The sequence below is a fragment of the Podarcis cretensis genome (genome assembly GCF_951804945.1).
Source record: "Podarcis cretensis genome assembly, chromosome: 10".
In the NCBI taxonomy this organism is placed as follows: domain Eukaryota; kingdom Metazoa; phylum Chordata; class Lepidosauria; order Squamata; family Lacertidae; genus Podarcis; species Podarcis cretensis.
In genome coordinates, this window is record NC_137179.1 from 55914544 (window position 1) to 55933093 (window position 18550).

An 18550-nucleotide genomic window follows, 5' to 3' on the forward strand; every position below is an offset into this window, starting at 1 on the left:
GGGAAACCAGGTTGGGGTTGGAGGCTGCTATCCGCAAGCCTTGGGAGCCCGATGGGAACTCCCGCCGGGCTCCTAAGGCTTGCGGATAGCTTCCTGAAACCTGGAGAGCGAGAGGGGTCAGTGCGCACCCTGCATTTGCCCCATAGGACGCACACACATTTCCCATTCATTTTTGGAGGGGAAAAAGTGCGTCCTATAGGGCGAAAAATATGGTATAAAGTAACATATCACCACGTTTTCTTAATGTTAAGATCATCAAAAAGGAGAATAAACTTAAAACATATAGAGTTTTTCTTTTCACTTGTGTGGTAAGGGGAGTATGTGTTTTTGTGACCAATGTAATACATTTGAGTTTTATTATCCTAAGCTCATCTGCTTTTGTAAAATTTCTTGTCAATACAATAAAGGTCATTAACCTATTGTCTATTTTCTTGGAAAGGTCTTTAATTGAACTTTGGGGGGGGGGGTAAAGAGAAATTATGGGTCATATTGTGTGCCATGCTTTTGTTTGGTTTTCTTGTTTGTAAAATGCTATTTTGGAAGACTGTTGCCAGATAATGAAATTACGGGAAATTAAATTTAAAATAATATAGTATAGGTTAACTATATATGGCAATGAAAAATGGGTCTGTAGATTAACATTTTCATGGAATTACATATAAAAAACCCCAGCATGGCTTGTTAACCATCTTACAAACCACTAGAGGGACCCATAAAACACATAATGAAGGGCTGCACTTCTTTCAAAAATGCTAGCAAATGGACTTGCTCAAGTCTTCATTCCCAGGTAACATTTATAAGAGAAAATGGGGAAAAGGTCACAATCCTATTCTTGATTTATCAAAACATGTATCATAGAAAAAGAAAGCGCTTAATCAGAAGAGCAAATAGTTGAACCATATCATTTGTTGTAAGAATCCAAAATAACACCTCATCAGTTACAATGATATCATCTCATTGTTAAAAATAAATAGGATTACACCAATGTAAGTTTGGATCTTGGCTGGATCAAATGTACCCTCAAGTACATTTGAAATGCACAAATGCTATGAGAAAATGTCCATTTCCTAAGTTCATTAACAATGAATGCATGGGTTGTCATTTCAAATGATGCATTATGAAAGTTTGGCCATTTCAAAGTTTTATCTTTGTTAACTAAATAGAAGGAAGATGAATACGATAAAGTGTTTCCCAACCTTGTGCCTCCAGCTGTTTTTGAATTACAACTCCCATCATCCCTGACTAGCAAGACCAGTGGCAAGGGATGATGGGAATTGTAGTCCAAAAACAGCTGGAGGCACAAGGTTAGATGACTCTCAAGAGGAACTTAAGAACACTGCACAAGAAAATGTTCTGCAAAATTTTCCAGTTCAAAAATCTCCACAAAATCCACATCACCACACATATTGCAAGGCACTTAAAAATTGTCTAGCCCAAGTATGGTGGACCTTCGGTTCGCAGGCCAAATCAGGTCGAGAGAAGGTCCCAATTTCATCCACAAGGTTGTTTCCCCAAAACCTGTCCCACATGTTCCACACCTGATGGCCTATGTGAGACGCATCACTGCTAAGGTATAATTATGAGCCTTAAGGTGTATTTTGGATTGTGCACTGGCAAGAGAGGCTTGCTGTCACCACCAATCAGTTGGTATCAGTTCCCCAGGGGATTCTGTAGCATAGCCAAGTTCAGCAGAATGTGGGGCTTGAAGGTACTGCCTGTCACCTGATAGGCAATAACCAAGGTCACTGGAGAACTCAGCAGTACAGCCAACCCCTGCGAAACCAGAGCCTGACGTCAGTACTGATCAACAGTAACCACTTGGCTGGGTTTGGAGCTTCCTTTCTAATTACAAAGGAAAAGTGAATCACCTAGATAGCTACAAAGGGGGGGGGGGATGGGACATAGTTTCAACTCATTTGTCAAAATGACCTGCTGAGCATGGATGAACAGCTAGATCCAGTACCCCACCACTAATCTACTCCAGTCACCACCAGTTCCCCAAAGTATAAAACAATTCTCAATATTAACTGTCACCTCCCCAAGATTATTTGCCTTAGGAAAGCAGGAAAACATTGCACCAACTCTAGGGCTGGGTGATATCTGGTTCTCAGCATCGTGATATATCACCAGCTAAATATTGTGATTTAGTGATCTATCATGATGTCTGAAACATGAAACAATGTAGGATGGAGGGTGGAGACAAAGGAGCAGTCATCAGAGACTGAGTCATAATGAATCCCACCTTTATCATCTACTATTCTAGCCACTTGATTACGCTCGCTTTTCTAGCCATAAGCCTAGAAAACTTATTTCCAAACTCATGATACACTCTACTTGTTCAGGACATAGCAGTGCAGATTTATTCTAAATCTAATGCTTGGTACCTACTTACACAACAGATCTTTATACACTTGTGGGATTCTTACGTTTTTATGTTATCATTCCAACACGACCACCTCCCGATTCAGTTTTGTTTTACCTCACCCCATTGATGTTTTAAACGACAGCTTCCTTCCTAAAATGCCCTCAGGAGTGGCATTTGTATTAAACAAACAATAATTTTCAGATTGTAGTTTTTCCTTGATCTTTTGTCTCTGCAATAACCCCATAGGTAGCCACCAAGTTGGTATTGATGATCATTTTTAATATATCAACAATTCCAATAATGCTGTGGCATGATCTCAAACCAAAATGATCCCTATTTGATTTTGGAGTACCAACACATTTGTGGTCTTATGATGGCTTCGAACATTCAGCTGTACTATATTATGTGAAACCTTTCTCAATATTAGAGATCGCATGGATTTGGCATACAAGGTGTGCTATTGCTTATGTTTTTCTTTGTCAAAAACGCTACACGTGTCAGAGGCCACACATGGGAAGGTGCTTGTACATTAGTAAATACAGAGCTAGGTGGGACAGTGAGTTGTCTGACTTAGTCTAAGGCAGATTTGTACATTCCGCATACAAAGTACTTTTTCATACAAGCATATAATCACCTTATGGAATTCACTGCCATATGATGTAGAGAGGGAAACAGGGTTAAATTGCTTTAAAATAAGATTAGCCAAGTCATGAAAAATAGGTTTCCCATAAATATGGCTAATGTGGCTAACCACTAAAGAAAACAGGATGTTATGTACTGATAAAACCTTTAGTCTGGTCCAGCAGGTTTTATGCTCTTAGTAAGCCTTTTAAGCTGCTGCAATATACTTGAGACGTCAGCTACTAACAATAAAATGAAGCTGAACAATAAACAATAGGAACTGTTACGCATAGGAATGACTCACCATCCCAACAGTGGGATGTAATACTAGTCTACTTGAAGATAGTATAAAACGTCATCCGATAAGGCATTGTATCACTTGTTGGTACCATAGTCAAAGGAAAAGAATCTTGAAGCGACTCAAAGGAATTGTGTACAAAGAAAACCAATGCAAACTATGAGCTTTCAAATATTAACTAGAATATCAAGAAAGATGGAACACAACCATGCATGTATCCACCGAACGTTGGTAAGGGACAATGGCCTCCAAAGGCAAGCAGATTTAGGTCAAGCACTGGGGAGGGGTGCATTTTTTTACCCTCGGAATATTTTCATTCTGTAGAGAGTTAACAGTTCCACCACAAGATGGCAACAGATGCTAGACAAGTATGGTAGCAAATTTTGCAGAATGTTCTGCAACTTTTCATTTTTCACATTTGGGACGATTTCTAAAATGTATTCCTGAACCTAAGTAATTTAGTAGATTACTACAGGACTTTTCAGTCTGGCAACCAGGTAACTATTACAAATGGAAGTTTGTAATAAGTAAGTTTGCACTTCACCTGGAAGACACACAAACCAAATGGAGCAGGGAGGTCCCATTCAAGTCTACTCACAAATTTCATGGGCCTCCTTTTAAAGACAATCCAACTCAAGTTTAGTTTGTGAGTAGGTTCCACTGACTTCCCTGTTTTGTTTGAATTTTAATGAGTTTCCTGGGTGACTTGCAAATTGGTATACACATGGTTTGGCTTCAGCATTACATGTGAACCATGGTTTGTGATTTTCTTGCTCCAGACAAATCATGAACTATTTTGTTCTTGGCTTATTGAATGTGGTTTGTCTGGGTTCATATGTAGCAATACACCAATCCATGGTTTAGCTCTGGGTAGCGTGCCAGAAGCAAGACTAGGGGAGGAATGAAGCAGTCACACTTTTTGTTGGGAGAACCTACACACTTGTGTGTTCATATTTAGCCGTGGTTTGGCTTATTTTTACATAGTAACTGGGTCACTGATCTTAAAAAGTAAGAAAAAAAAGTTATGAGTGACAAAATTTCAATCTCAAATTTAGGTAGCTATTCATGGATTGATTAGGGGTCTTCAGGAATGAAGATAATGTATTAAGGGGGGGCCACCAGGGGGCTCATTGGAAGATGGCCGACAATAACATCTCTCCGACCCACACGAGGTAATTAAGAGGCTGTGATGGGAGTATGCAGCCTCCCTTGCCCCCCCCCAAGGGAATGGGGGGACTACCTTGCCAGCTGTGCCCATAATTCACCCCCGGATTCGAAAGAAGGGGGTGTGGGCACTTGGAACGAAGCCCTCTGGTGAGGTCGGCTCTCCCTGACGCTGTCTCTAATCGCGCACTGGTTAGCATTAGCTCGAAATATATAATTGGAAACATATAATTGGAAAGAAGCTAATGCACATCAAGTGAAGATCGGGAGTAAAGACTGCTGAATAATGGGATCTCTGTGAGCGGAGCGACGGGCTGGACAATAAATCAAGTGAAGAATCATCATTAAAAGATCGGTATGTTGGACTGAACCGGAAAAAGGGGGGAGGAAAAAACTTTTGTTTTTTGTCTTATGTGAGTATTCAATAACCCTCCCCTCCAGAGAGAAGAATCGTTGTAAACTACTAATCACAAGCAGGAGAATAAGAGACTGTGTGGAAATGAATTATTGATTAAAGAGAGGACTGGTGGAAACATCGGGGATTGGAAGGAAAGCTTTATGACGCAGCTAAAAATGGAGCTTCGTTAAGACAGGCTTGCTCATAGAAGGATGAGGGGGAGGAGGACCAGGGTCATCAGAATGTGAATGTATGGTGATCGGAATGTGATCTTGACCTGGCAGAGCCCCCGGAGATATAGATTGGCAAGCCTGTGAAATCAACGGACAGACTGTGGGAATGTTTTTTACGGAGGTGTGGAAATGGCGCCTGTCCTTTATGTGATAGGACTCTTGGAAAGTGTAAAACCCACACAGGATATGTTTGTTTTCAACCCGCTTGTGAAGATTATCAGAGATCACAAAGAAAGGAATATATGATAACAACAAGAAGATGAGGAAAATAACAAAGAGACTATCTGGACAGAACTGGATAGAACTGTTTAATTAAGCAGCAGCAAGAGTGATGTTTGGACCCCTTTCGGGGCTTGAATTATGGGTACCCCCAACAATTTTTTTTTTTTTAAATTTGGCTGTATTATTTGGAACCAATGTGATTTGGAATTGATGTGATTTGACTGGCCTGTTAATAAAAATTATATTTTAAAAAAAGAAGATAATGTATTAAATGTCTATTGTTATTATAATAGAATTTACACATCTATGATAAATGTTTTACTGCTAGGTAAAATTTATCTCACATCACAGATGATTTCCAGGTTGACAAAAAAAAAAGAAACCTCTTCTTTTCAACTTTGAAGTCATCAAGTATTATTGCCTGGGATGTCTCTCAGTGCAGACCCCATTTACTGTATGTTCAAGAAAGGTGAAAGACAACTGTATAGTAGAACAGCTTTCAAAGTTACAAAGCAGCAATCTAAAGGAAAATATTTAATTGACACTTAACTGCAAACAAACACACAAGAATTTCTTTTAGGCTCAATCAAGACAACAAGCCAAATATCACTATACCACATACTTTGTAGTTTGTCTGTCTCCCTTTTCCCTTTGAATTGCTTTTGCATGTGAAGTAGATGCACGATCTGAAAGTGAAGAAGGGAGCTCCCTTTTTGGAGAACTTGTAACCTATAACCCAAGAGGATTAACACTCTTTCAAGTTCAATACAAAGCCCAAAGGTTCCAACAGGTAAGTGTTATTGGCTCAGCTCCAGTGATAAAAGAGTTCAGCATTATCAATAAAGCAATGGAAACTACACAAAAAGAAATGTTTCCTTTGCGAACTCAAAAGAACTAAGATGGCACAAGAGATCCCTGCAAATAATGTACCAAGTTTCATTGATATCAATAGCCACTCAGATATGTGCTGTGCTCTGCTTGTTCTCTATGAATTCATTCTGACTCAAAGTACTATACTGTATAGAGGAGGGCTCCTATCAGGTGCTGTAATGTAGCTTTATGAAGGCTGAGTCTGATGAGAGCATCTAAGTTAAGCATTAAGGAAACAGTATTGGGGCCCAATCAGGGTGTGGCATTAGCCAGTGAGGATCCTTGCAGAATCTGTCTGCAACGCATTTTTATTTTGCAATTTGTTGTTGTTTAGTCGTGTCCGACTCTTCGTGACCCCATGGACCAGAGCACGCCAGGCACTCCTGTCTTCCACTGCCTCCCGCAGCTTGGTCAAACTCATGTTCATAGCTTCGAGAACTGTCCAACCATCTCGTCCCCTGTTGTCCCCTTCTCCTTGTGCCCTCCATCTTTCCCAACATCAGGGTCTTTCCCAGGGAATCTTCTCTTCTCATGGGGTGGCCAAAGTATTGGAGCCTCAGCTTCAGGATCTGTCCTTCCAGTGAGCACTCAGGACTGATTTCATTAAGAATGGATAGGTTTGATCTTGCAGTCCATGGGACTCTCAAGAGTCTCCTCCAACACCATAATTCAAAAGCATCACTTCTTTGGCGATCAGCCTTCTTTATGGTCCAGCTCTCACTTCCATACATCACTACTGGGAAAACCATAGCTTTAACTATACGGATATTTGTCGGCAAGGTATATGCACTTTTCCCAGGCTATATGTCTCTGCTTTTTAAGATGCTGTCTAGGTTTGTCACTGCTTTTCTCCCAAGAAGCGGGCGTCTTTTAATTTCGTGACTGCTGTCACCATCTGCAGTGATCGTGGAGCCCAAGAAAGTAAAATCTCTCACTGCCTCAATTTCTTCCCCTTCTATTTGCCAGGAAGGGACTAATTCTGCAATTAGTCACCCTCTAAAAGGGGGGTTGACTCTTGAGTAATATGGGTTGATTCAAGTTCAATAGGGAGGGAGAACACGTTAGAATTCTCTCCCACATGACATTTATGTACATTGAATGGATTTAATAATTTATGTATTAAATTGATTCCAGAGGTTACATCTCATGAATAAGGAACTCTAAAAAGGTAACAAGATTAAATACATGTAGTATTGTTTAAACCCTTCAAACTTATGGCTGATATTTTTCTTCTAGGGAGCAGATTAAAGACGTATACTATGATAACTGTTCTGTATCTCTGCTTTGGTGTCACTGATAGTAGGATTTATTACCTAAAAGATAAATGCAACACTTTTCCCAGGCTATATAGATGTAATTAGATGTGCCATTAAACAAAGTTAACTATCATATAATAAAACCAAGGCCACTGAAATAACACAGTAGAGCTGGCATGATACTATCAGCAACAATAAATATATTCTGTTAAATTTTAATGTGTTAAGTAACTAGATAAAAATCTCAAACATTAACCAAGCTATCAACAACAACAAAAAGCTATACACTGTCCCCATTACCCATTTACTTGAAATTTGCACTGAAAATACAGAGTACTGCTAGGTTGGCAGGAGCAGGGACCGAACAATGCCTGTTTTCTGGTCATGGGAGTGAAGCTGGAAAGGGTGGAGCACACTTTGGGGCTCCCCAGATGCATCTTGGATGGTGCACCTGAGCAATGAGAAATGGTACTAAGGCCAGACAACAGCTACCATATTGGCCCAAATATAAGCTGCACCCGCAAATAAGTCGCACCTTTAAAATTCGGAGGGGGGGAGAGAAAAAAATACAATACCCGAAGGCGCTCCCTTAAAATTCCGCAGGCAATCACATCGGTAAATGGCAAATGTAGAAGAAAATCCTATGGGTACTAAAGAGGACCCGCAGTATGTCCCTCGGGTAGGACAGGTGCCGCTTCACCACGCTCCTGGCTGCATGTTGGGCAGGGGGAGCCATGCAGCGTTGCTGGTGGATTTCCCCCTTCCCAACCTGGGGAGAAAGGACTAGGGACTGCATGCAGGGTGGGCGCTGCTTCCCCACGCTCCTGGCAGTTTGCCTGCATTCTGGGCAAGGGTGGGGGCGCTGCATTGCTGGTGGCTTCCTCCTTCCTGGCCTTGGGGGAGAGGACGGAGGACTATACGTGGGGCAAGCGCTGCTTTCCCATGCTCCTAGTGTGTTTGTCTTGTGCTCCTGGCTGCATACTGGGAAGGGAGGGGAGCCTTCCCCCTTCCCTGCTTCCTCCCTTTCCCGGCTGGAGGGGGAAGGGCGGGGAAGCTGGGGGCAGGGGCTGCTTCCCCACATTCCTGGCAGCATCACGGGCTGAGGGGAAACTGTGCCACGGTGCCGGCGGTCTTCCCCCTCCCCCACGTTCTTTCCTAACCAGCTTTGGGGGAGGCTGGGGAAGCTGTGGACGAGACGGGACGGGAGCGATATCGTAAAAGCCCATTTTTGTCAGGTCATGAATTTAAGCCGCAGAATTTAGAAAAAAAGTGTGGCTTATATTCGGACCAATACAGTATCTACAATGCCAAAGATGCCCTAAGTAAAACAGCCACTACTTGAGGCTCTTTCAGGGGAAAATGAAGACAGAGATTCTGAGTGCATGCTCCTCAAGTTCAAAGAGGAGACAACAACAGAGGGAAGGCAAGTTAGGCCTCGATACCCAAACCGTCCATGACAGGTTACCAAACCTACTGCTTACAGAGAATCTTACCAGCAACAAAAAGGAGCTCTTGGAGAGGTCTGGCAATGCTAATATTAGGGAAATATGTTCAATGTGTATTGTGTTGAGTCCAGGTGGTGAGGGGTGGGCATCAAAGGTCTCAGTGGGCTGGGGTACTTTTTCCCAAAGGAAATCTATCTCTGCACAGAAGCCACTGAACAGCCAACAGAATAAGCCTCTGTGGTTTGTGGGATTGGGGCGAACAAAGAGCATTTAACAAAAGGTAACTGTTTACTACAGTAAGCACATAACCACATGGTTCCCTGTACTGTCCATCCAGAGTAGAAAGAATTTTACCATTCCCTTGCTCCCCTGGATTTCTGATTGTGTAAAGTTCTCCTCAGTAGTGGGTAGATAATAAAACAGTGTTACAGATAATCAACTACAGTGGTACCTCTGGTTAAGAACTTAATTCGTTCCAGAAGTCCGTTCTTAACCTGAAACTGTTCTTAACCTGAGGTACCAGTTTAGCTAATGGGGCCTCCCACTGCTTCTGCACCGCGATTTCTGTTCTCATCCTGAAGTAAAGTTCTTAACCCGATGTACTACTTCCAGGTTAGCAGAGTCTGTAAACTGAAGCGTTTGTAACCCAAAACGTTTGTAACCCAAGGTACCATTGTACCAATGTGGGTGAGTGTGAATGAGGGCTTGTTAACACCAGGAACTAGTCAATTGCCTGGTAAGCTGTGATAAGGAGGCATCACCGTCATGAAAGTAGGCATGGAAATATTTATAAATTGGAAGTGAACAAATTGTCTCTCCACCTTCCTCACTTCTGATTCACTGCAAATGACAGTATATGTGTACATGTGAGCACGAAGGTTAGTGCAATTTTGAAGTCTCGTAATGTTAGTGGACTTTCTAGCAAATTGGCTGTGTCCAGCAAGAGATAAGCTCTGAACAGATGGGAGATTTCCATAGCAAACAAATACGCTAATATTTATATCCTGCCTGACAACAGTTTCCAAGATGGCTGAAAACTAGTGAAAATTAATATAGAAAATGTAAGATTCTTTTAAAAATACAGCTGTAAGTCATGGAAGGCTTTAAAACAGGGGTAGCTCTCCAGATGTTGCTGGACTCCAATCCCCATCAGCCAGCATGTCCAGCGGTCAAGGATGAGGGGAGTTTTGGTACAACAACACCTGGAGGGCTATTTCTGCTTTAATGGAACAGTTACGGAAAATGTTCAATCTTCAGGTCTAAGATATTATCACTGCCAATGTTATAGCTATTTAGCTTAGGAAAATAGTTTACTTTTCAAGAGGAGTGGAAAATTTAACAAGATAGTGTTTTTATAGTATTTGAGAAACTAGAAAGCAGCAGCTCTGAAAGAAGTATCCTCCACACAACGAACATTGTAAGTGGATGTAACATTCAAAATGCATTGAGCTTCTAGTCCTCAATCAAACCTGTTCTTCTACAGCAAAACACTGCATGCTGAAAAATTAGTTTGCTTACTGGATCAACAGCAAAGTTTAGCCAATACAATGAAGTAAGTTCAAATCTTTTATCAAGTTTCTCAATGCAAATGGTTAACAAATATTACAAAACCATTTGGAGGGCTACTTCAGAAGAGGACAAAAGATTTAGGAGAAAACAGTACCCACATAAGGCACTGTCAGCAAACAGAAACATTGGTAGTACATATCAGAGAGTGAAGGCCAAAGGCTTACTCAAAAGTTATCTATTGGTAGTAAACATGACAGAACAAGTTCAATTAAAAATGACTATAAGTCAGAAATTTGGAGATAGTGTTGTTTGCTTACCTACAAGCAGCATTAGGGTTAGCATTTCTTGAGAGAAGCAGTTCTACACACTTTAAAATCTGCTCTTCTGAAGTATGTGCTGTACATGCAGCCATCAATACTGTATATTGATCTAAATGAAAATTATACAAATAACCAATGATTTCTATAATAAAACACAATAACCAGACATCGTAAAAAATAAGTGTGCAAAGACCAATGCTCGTTACAAGCACAATACACAGAAAGCATCAACTGCATTTAATTGGAAATGGAGAATTCATAACATTAAATTTGTTTAAATTTCAAGGGAAATTTCCTACTGGTCTCAATTTGAAATTTAAAGTGTAAACTTTAAATGCATATTTAAACTCAACTACAGGTTGCTAGCTTTAATACTTATTTAAAACTATGTTCTTTTATTGTACCTGAACAACCATAAATATGTTAAAATACTCCATATAGTTTTTTGTCCTTGTGTTTACAACCAGTTTTGGATAAAATCAGATTTATAGCTTAGAGGATACTCCATTATATGGTACTTGTGAGATAAGCAGGTAGCATCAGTGTCGAGAGGTGCCTCTTTCCAGCTTTGGCTGGTTTTTCAACACCCCTTCCTAATGAAATGAAATGCTAACCATGGGCATTCATGCCCATGTGACCTCAAGCTAGTGAAGACATGGCTGTTTAAAATGACCTTCAGCTGAATATTTCCTGTTATTTTAAGCTTAGATTCTAATGGCTGTTTGATAATTATTGTGATCCTGGTTTTTATACTAATATTTGGATTGAAAATTTAGCTGCCAATTGCTATTAATTAAACTGTTATATCCAGAGACTACACTGTCCCTTCGGCTCTCTGCATTCCACCAGGTTTCCATTGTGCCCACTATATCCATGCTCTCCTTTACAACCAAGCACTCAAACTTTCCCATCTCAGTTCAGACGCTTCTAGTATTACCATATAAAACCTATACACTTGTGTCTTTTTCCAAATATTTCTGATATGTGTGTTTTTAAGTTACAGCACTCCAGACTCCTTGAACTGCTGTCATTTTCAATGCCTACTTCTGCCCCTTCCCCATTTGGGAAATCAAACTTTTTCACCCTCATCCCATATTGGAACTAGATTCCCTCCTTCCCTGAAATATAATACAATTTTATTATTTGTACGCCGCTCATCTGACTGGGTTTCCAGTCTCATTCACCATGACAGTGGAGGAAGTGGGATATCAACCCTGGGAGTGGGATATCACTATCATGTCTCTGAAGGCCTCATCCACCAACCTCTGCCTTTGGCCTCAAAAGAACAAAAAATGAGGCGCTCATTGTACCGAGCACACACCCAGAGTTTCTGTCCGGCAGACAGATGTAACATTCTGTACAATACACTGGATAGCCCCCACACTCCTGCTGGATTTCCACCTGCATACCTTAAGTCCTAAAACAAATGCTTATAAGAATAGCTGATTTACTAAGGCTTACCCTTATCAAAGCTTGCATTTGAACCTCTGTTCAGAAGGATTTGCATGAGTTCCACATTTGAGACACTTGCAGCATACATCAGAGGAGTCCATCCAAACTTAAAAGTAGAATCCACACTTACACCTGCAATGATTTTATATATGCAAGAGTATACACAGTTAATAAAAGAGAGCTCATACATTGTACTACTCTCTTCAGAGAGTTTAGATACAAATTCCAGAGCTCGGCAAAAGTTATCTAGCCATTCAGTATGCAGTCTTTAGCTGCAGAGATCAATGGCAGTAGAGGTGGTTGAAATACCTGTTGGAGCAGGGAAACTACTCTGAAGAATATCTGGCCCCAATATTTTGCCTTTCCTAATACTATTATCAAGAAGGCTGGGGAAAAGGCTTTATGTATTAGAACCTGTGCCCTCTTTCACATTTTGCTGGACTACAACTCTCTTCAACTCTGACCACTAGCAATGCTGGCTAGGGTTGGTGGGACCTGGAGAACAACAACTGGAGGACTACAGGTTCCCCATCCCTGTTATGCATCATTATCTACTCCACTGTCTCAGAACTCTACCCTTTGCCCAGAGCAATAGCAGCAAGTACACCTGACAAAAGCTCAGGTGAGAGTGCCCCCAGGATCTTACCTTACCCATCTCCACTATTGCAAGTATGAAAACAAAGTCACATTTTTATATCACTGGCAGCACTTGGTATTCTAGATCTCTCAAGGTGTTATTAAAATTCAACTCATCAGATTACATTGCCTGGCACAATAGAATTTGAGACATTGTCTGGATTCTGCCACCAGCCAGGTGATCTGTGCAGCACATCCTGTCTCCTACGAGGATCACCATGGTAAGGGGGAGATCATTCTGGCCGCACCAATTAGCTAATGTAGAAGAACCTGTTCCAATGCTAGCTTTCTTCCATCCATTCCTTTTTGTATTGTGCATTTACACTGTGACTGTGGAAGCAGACAATCTCTTATTTTTTATTTACTCATTTATAATCACTTAGAAAATTAAAGATACTTTATAAATGTTAAATACTAATTACCTGCAAGAACCAGCAAAAATAACACTTTAGCCATGTATAATCCTCCACATACAACTTAACAAAAAATAATCTTTAAATCACTTTTACTAAGGGGTTTAGGTACAGAGATCTATAGCTATTTTCTCTAGCTCATCTTTGAATCTCTATTCTAATTCCATGAAGGTGAGCACAAGGGGCAGCAGGTGACAGACCCTGTCTCTCCTCATCAAACCTCCCTGGTTTCCAGGATGACCATGCAAGAAGTGATATGCCCACCTCCATGGCTAGCACTGAAATGAAGCAGACCAGCAGAGGCAAAACTCTTTTGTCCCTCATCCATCAGCCTGCTTAGTAGAACACAATTAGATAGACAGATACAACAGATAAATCATGGAAGCAACTTTTCTAGTTTGATATACAAGGTGATTCTAAACCAGCTTTCTTCAACCTTCGGTCCCCAGATGTTGTTAGACTACAATTCCTATCAACCCTGACCATTGTTGCTCAGCCAGTTGGGAATAACAGGCACTGTTCTTTGACAACATCTGAGGACCAACAGCTTAAGAACTTCAGCTTTTTCAGACCAGAGACCCACCTGTAACCCAATGTGCATTTGGGGATTTGTTTGGTGGCAGTGCTGCTTCTGTGATTCACAATAGGTCAGGCTAAGGCCCAGTACTGGGTCTTGACCCACTAGTTGAGGACTAGTGCCCTAGGCCACTTGCACATAGTCATATGCACTAATATTTCACAATCATTTGGACAATCATTAGAAAGTTGCTGAGCTCCTTGAGAACCTATGCTCTCTTCATGTTATTTCTACAAGCTAGTAGAAATATTAGTAGTGTTCCAAAATGTACCAGCATCTTTTGTTTGACTAGCTAGGCTTTGACGCCATGAAGAAAATGGTCCACAAATAAAGCTTGAAGTCAGCATAGAAGAGGAGAAAGTTACGTAATCACTTTATCTTCTCTTATTGGACTAAGAGTATTTATTGGCTGAGAAGTCATTACTTACAGGAAAGCTGCTATTTTTATGGATAGAAAGCTCTCAAGTTGAAAAGGTGAAGTAATACCTTAGGAGATTAAGATAAAGTTCCATGAAAAAAACTCTTATCTTAGAATATTTCAACATTTTTGACACTTGGGAAAAAGTATAATAACAGGTCAATACATCATTCCTAACTTATGTTGCAATAACCCAGAATTACTGGATTCAGTCATTAGCAATCCAGAATTACGAAGACTTCTCAGCATTTGCTGGTGTGTTAATTTCTACAATGTAATCTTGATTCACAATGAATAAAACTCACATTGCCATATCAACAGCAATTATGCCCCAGTATTTTTTTTTTAATTTCTGTGGGGCTTTTTCCTCAAAAACCGAGTAACCTGGTAAAATCAGTACTTGATACTTTTACAGCCCAGTCCTATTCAGAAATAAGTCCCAGGTAAGCAGGTATAAAGAGAAAGAAACCGACTACATTTTGAAAATGTATTTAAATATATGAGTAGCAGTAATAACATTTTTGGAAATTCTATAAATCTATCTAACCATCTTTACTACAGTTTCTCATAATTCTAGTTTGTATAAATTAGTGTCCCAGAGATGGAACACCACTTGGCTATCACAATGACTATCACATTTATGAAGAAAACTGCATGTACCCTGCTAGATCAATAAGTATGTATGTCTATTTCACCACACATAATGGAAATCCATTGCCACCTGTAGCTTACTAATGTGCGTGCCCATGGTACTTAGACAAAGCACTCAGCACTTGAAACACGTTCAGTAATGTCAAATGGCTTTTTTTAAAAAGTATTTCCTGAAGTTAGGTTATTTTAACCTGATAGCTCAAAATTAATTTTCGTGGCAGGAGTGGGGAACTGAATCTGTCAATGGGACAGAGCATTCAATTCCACACACGTGGGCCAGAATTGATGAGTGGAATTGCCCACCTGCCAATCACCAGACATCACAGTGATGCCAGGTGGCCCTTTTCTGCCTGCACAATTCGAAACCAAACTGTGCAGAAGACGTGCCAACTGTCAGCCAATAGGCAGGCCTTGTGGAACGCTTTGCAAATGATTGCCAGGTGCCTCCAAACCACCTTTAATCAAATCTTTACCCGCTCCACACCTGACATCATATATAATGGACAGGTGGGCATAGCTTGACCAAAATGGCCTCATGGCTCAAATAAAGAGGCCTGGTGAGCTTAAGGCTAGAGGTTCTCCACCCATTTTACAGCTTCCATTCCCACTATAATATCTGGACTTCATATTTCAAAATCTCTGTTAATTAAATAGCTAAGTCTAGATTTTTCAAATCATTTGCTTTAACAGTATTTTCTAAAGTGCTGTATTATGAACATAGCTGGAACCTTCAACATGTAAACAAGCAAATCCAATAACTTTCAGCCATTGGTCAAGAAATTTGTTCTAGTTCCAATCCATAAAGCATCAGGTGAGCTACACGTGCAGCGAAAAGTTTCCACATTCCTGCTTTTGACAACAGCCTGCCATGATGGGCAACAGGCTACCAATAAAAGTCAAGAGACTATGAGAAGCAGCAGAACTCAAGAGGAATTGCTCTTGGTTAAAAGAAAGGCGAGCAACTCCAGTGCACATTTGCAAGACCTTACATTTGCTCAAAGGAGCTCATAAGATTCCTCTACGTACCTATGTGAAGAATAAAGATTTACCTTATAGTAAAAATAACTTCTCAGAAAACCTTTCAAAATCTATTTTATATACACACATCAAATTAAAACAGACAATCCCTTAATCTTACCTGAATTTAAAAGCTCTTCAATAGCAGGCAGGTTTCCAGCCAGCAATGCTTTCTTCAATGCTTCATCTTTGTCATTTGACTGCAATAGGTCATCCAGTTGCTAAACAGAAAAATTACTACATTGGTTTAGTGATTAAATATTTAGTTATTTTACACTTATATTCAACATTTTTTCCAAAGTTCTTCCTACAACAAGTTCAAGGCTGCACACAATATTTATTAAATTTCTATATAGTGGATGCTCGGGTTGTGAACATGATCAGTGTGGGATGCACTCCACAGTGGAGTGTCTGCGCATGCACAAAGTGCGATTTGGCGCCTCTGCGCATGCGTGACCGCTGAAACCCGGAAGTAACCTGTTCCGGTACTTCCGGGTTTCTGCAGGTGCGTAACCCGAAAAAACACAACCTGAAGTGGCTATAACCCGAGGTATGACTGTACTGCCCTTCATTTGAGGATAACAGGGCGGTTTACAATACATTCTCCCTACTACTACCATTTTATTCTCACAGTCCACCTTGGAGGCTTATTAAATGGAATTACGTGACACATCAGACGCAAATAAATGTGAAAAATGTAAAGTGCACCCACCCTGTTGAATTGTGTCACAGCATCCATTCCCACTTTTCTTGCCAACTATACAGTCATACCTCGGGTTGAAGTTGCTTCAGGCTGAGCCTTTTTGGGTTGCGCTCCACGGCGACCCGGAAGTAACAGAACGCATTACTTCCGGGTTTCGCCGCTCGCACATACGCTCAAAATGACGTCACGCGCATGCGCAGAAGCAACAAATCGCAACCTGTGCATGTTGCGTTTGCTTCAGGATGAGAACGGGGCTCCGGAATGGATCCCATTCGTATCCAGAGGTACCACTGTACTATATTCTGTGACTCTTGGTTTACGATTCCTCTATTCTTATAATTTGAAAATCCAATAAATATGACTTTTTTCTTTCTCTTTTGTAAAGCACACCTGGCTCTACTCCAAATTTCAAAGAGCAGCACACTACACCTTGGAGGCTTATTAAGTGGAATTGCCTTGACACAACTGAAGCAAATAAATGAGAAATATAAAGAGCACTATGTTGAGTGTGTTGTGGCACCCATTTGCCCACTTTTCTCGACAGCTGTATTCTGTATCTCTTGCTTTATGATTCCTATATTGTAGCCCATGGGCGTAGATGGGATTTTGGTGGGGGGCAGCAAAAAGTTGTGGGAGGTCACATTTAAAAAGTTTTTTTGGGAAGGTCACAAATATTTCCTTTAATATGTAAAACCAAAAACCAAAGACCTTGGTTGGGGCGGGGCTGGCTTTATTATTTTATTATTATTTATTTATTGAATTTATACCCTGCCTTATACCCGAAAGTCTCTGCTGAGGGGGCAGGGACAGAACCTCAGCTTGTTAAGTGTTTCTATTGCTTTTTAATACTTTTGGAGGCTTTATCGGGCGACGCCCATGTTCTAGCCTCTGTTACTTATATTTTGAAAATCCAATAAAACCAATTTTTTTTTAAAAAATGTAATATCCACCTGGCCCTATCTACTCCGAATTGCAACTGCTTGTGACCCCCCCCCCCAAAAAAAATAACACCATGGCAAACTCTGGGCACTCAAAATAGATGCCCTCGGCCGTGTAACTCTCCACACAACCTACCTCACGGGGCTCTTGTGCGAGTTACAAAGGGGGGCAAAAGAAAAGGGCTCTGCCTCGAGCGCTTCAGGTCATAAAACACCTGAATATAATAAAATGAGTGTAAGAGGGAGGCAAGGGAACCGACCCCAAAGGGCCTTCTGAGTTGGAAATTGTGCCTCCTGGAAGCGCCTCAGGCCCAGGCCTTTCTTACGTGCTTCTGAGGCGTCGCCTCGACGGACCCGACGACCCAGCCGTCGTCGTCGCTCTCGCTGCTCTCTTCTCCGGCTGGCACCGCGAGGGAGAAAGCGCCGCTAGCCATCCTTCCTCCGCCGCCTCCTCTCACTCGACGGCGACCGCGCCGTTAAAAAATAATGCAGGTTTCTGTTTTTCAAATCCCCACGCCACCCTCTAACGCGCAGGCGCAGAAGGACGGGGACGCGGGGCGAGGCCGCCAACCGCATATGAAAGCGGGAAAGTTGAAACGCCCAGAGAGCACGCGGGACGGTTGGCGCAGTCCATCTTCGAGGAGGGGGGGGGGTTGCCTCCTGTTGAAATGGTGAATTTATTCTAGTATGTTAAAGTACTAAACGCCCCTGGGTGGGTGTTCAAGTGGTACATCAAGGTTGTTGTTGTTGTTATTTTTGCGGGGGGGGAGTGGCTAGAACCCAGCACCAGGTTTTTGTGGTAAAATTATTATTATTATTCTTCATTTGGTTTTACCCCACCTTTTCCCCTTATGGGACTCAAGGCGGCTTATAGATAAAAAAAAACACAAGAATCACAACACATGGGGGGGGGACATATAAACCATTAAAAACAATGAAACGTGAACAGAATTAAAACTATGTACATATAAAAAAGCAATGAGCTACTGTCCTGATGGGGTGCAAGCTGTGAAATGAATACCTGCATGAGTTGTCCTAGAATCTA

The 18550-nt window shown here is 41.2% G+C and overlaps 1 protein-coding gene across 3 annotated transcripts in view; it reads right to left on the bottom strand.

Annotated features, from left to right (window-relative positions):
- The window catches only part of ASZ1 (ankyrin repeat, SAM and basic leucine zipper domain containing 1), a 39689-nt gene extending 21567 nt beyond the window's left edge, over nt 1-18122 (bottom strand). The window contains exons 1-4 of one of the 3 annotated variants that reach the window (XM_079994308.1): nt 17832-18119; nt 15986-16085; nt 12162-12284; nt 10698-10809 (exon numbers count right to left, since the gene is read on the bottom strand). In XM_079994308.1, the coding sequence (XP_079850434.1) occupies nt 10698-10809; nt 12162-12284; nt 15986-16085; nt 17832-17939 (443 nt within the window). In that variant the 5' untranslated portion in view covers nt 17940-18119. Of the gene's footprint in view, nt 1-10697; nt 10810-12161; nt 12285-15985; nt 16086-17641; nt 17757-17831 lie in introns of those variants that run through there. The other 2 variants (XM_079994310.1, XM_079994309.1) reach the window with 2 other exon arrangements.
- Nucleotides 18123-18550: the final 428 nt, after the last annotated feature.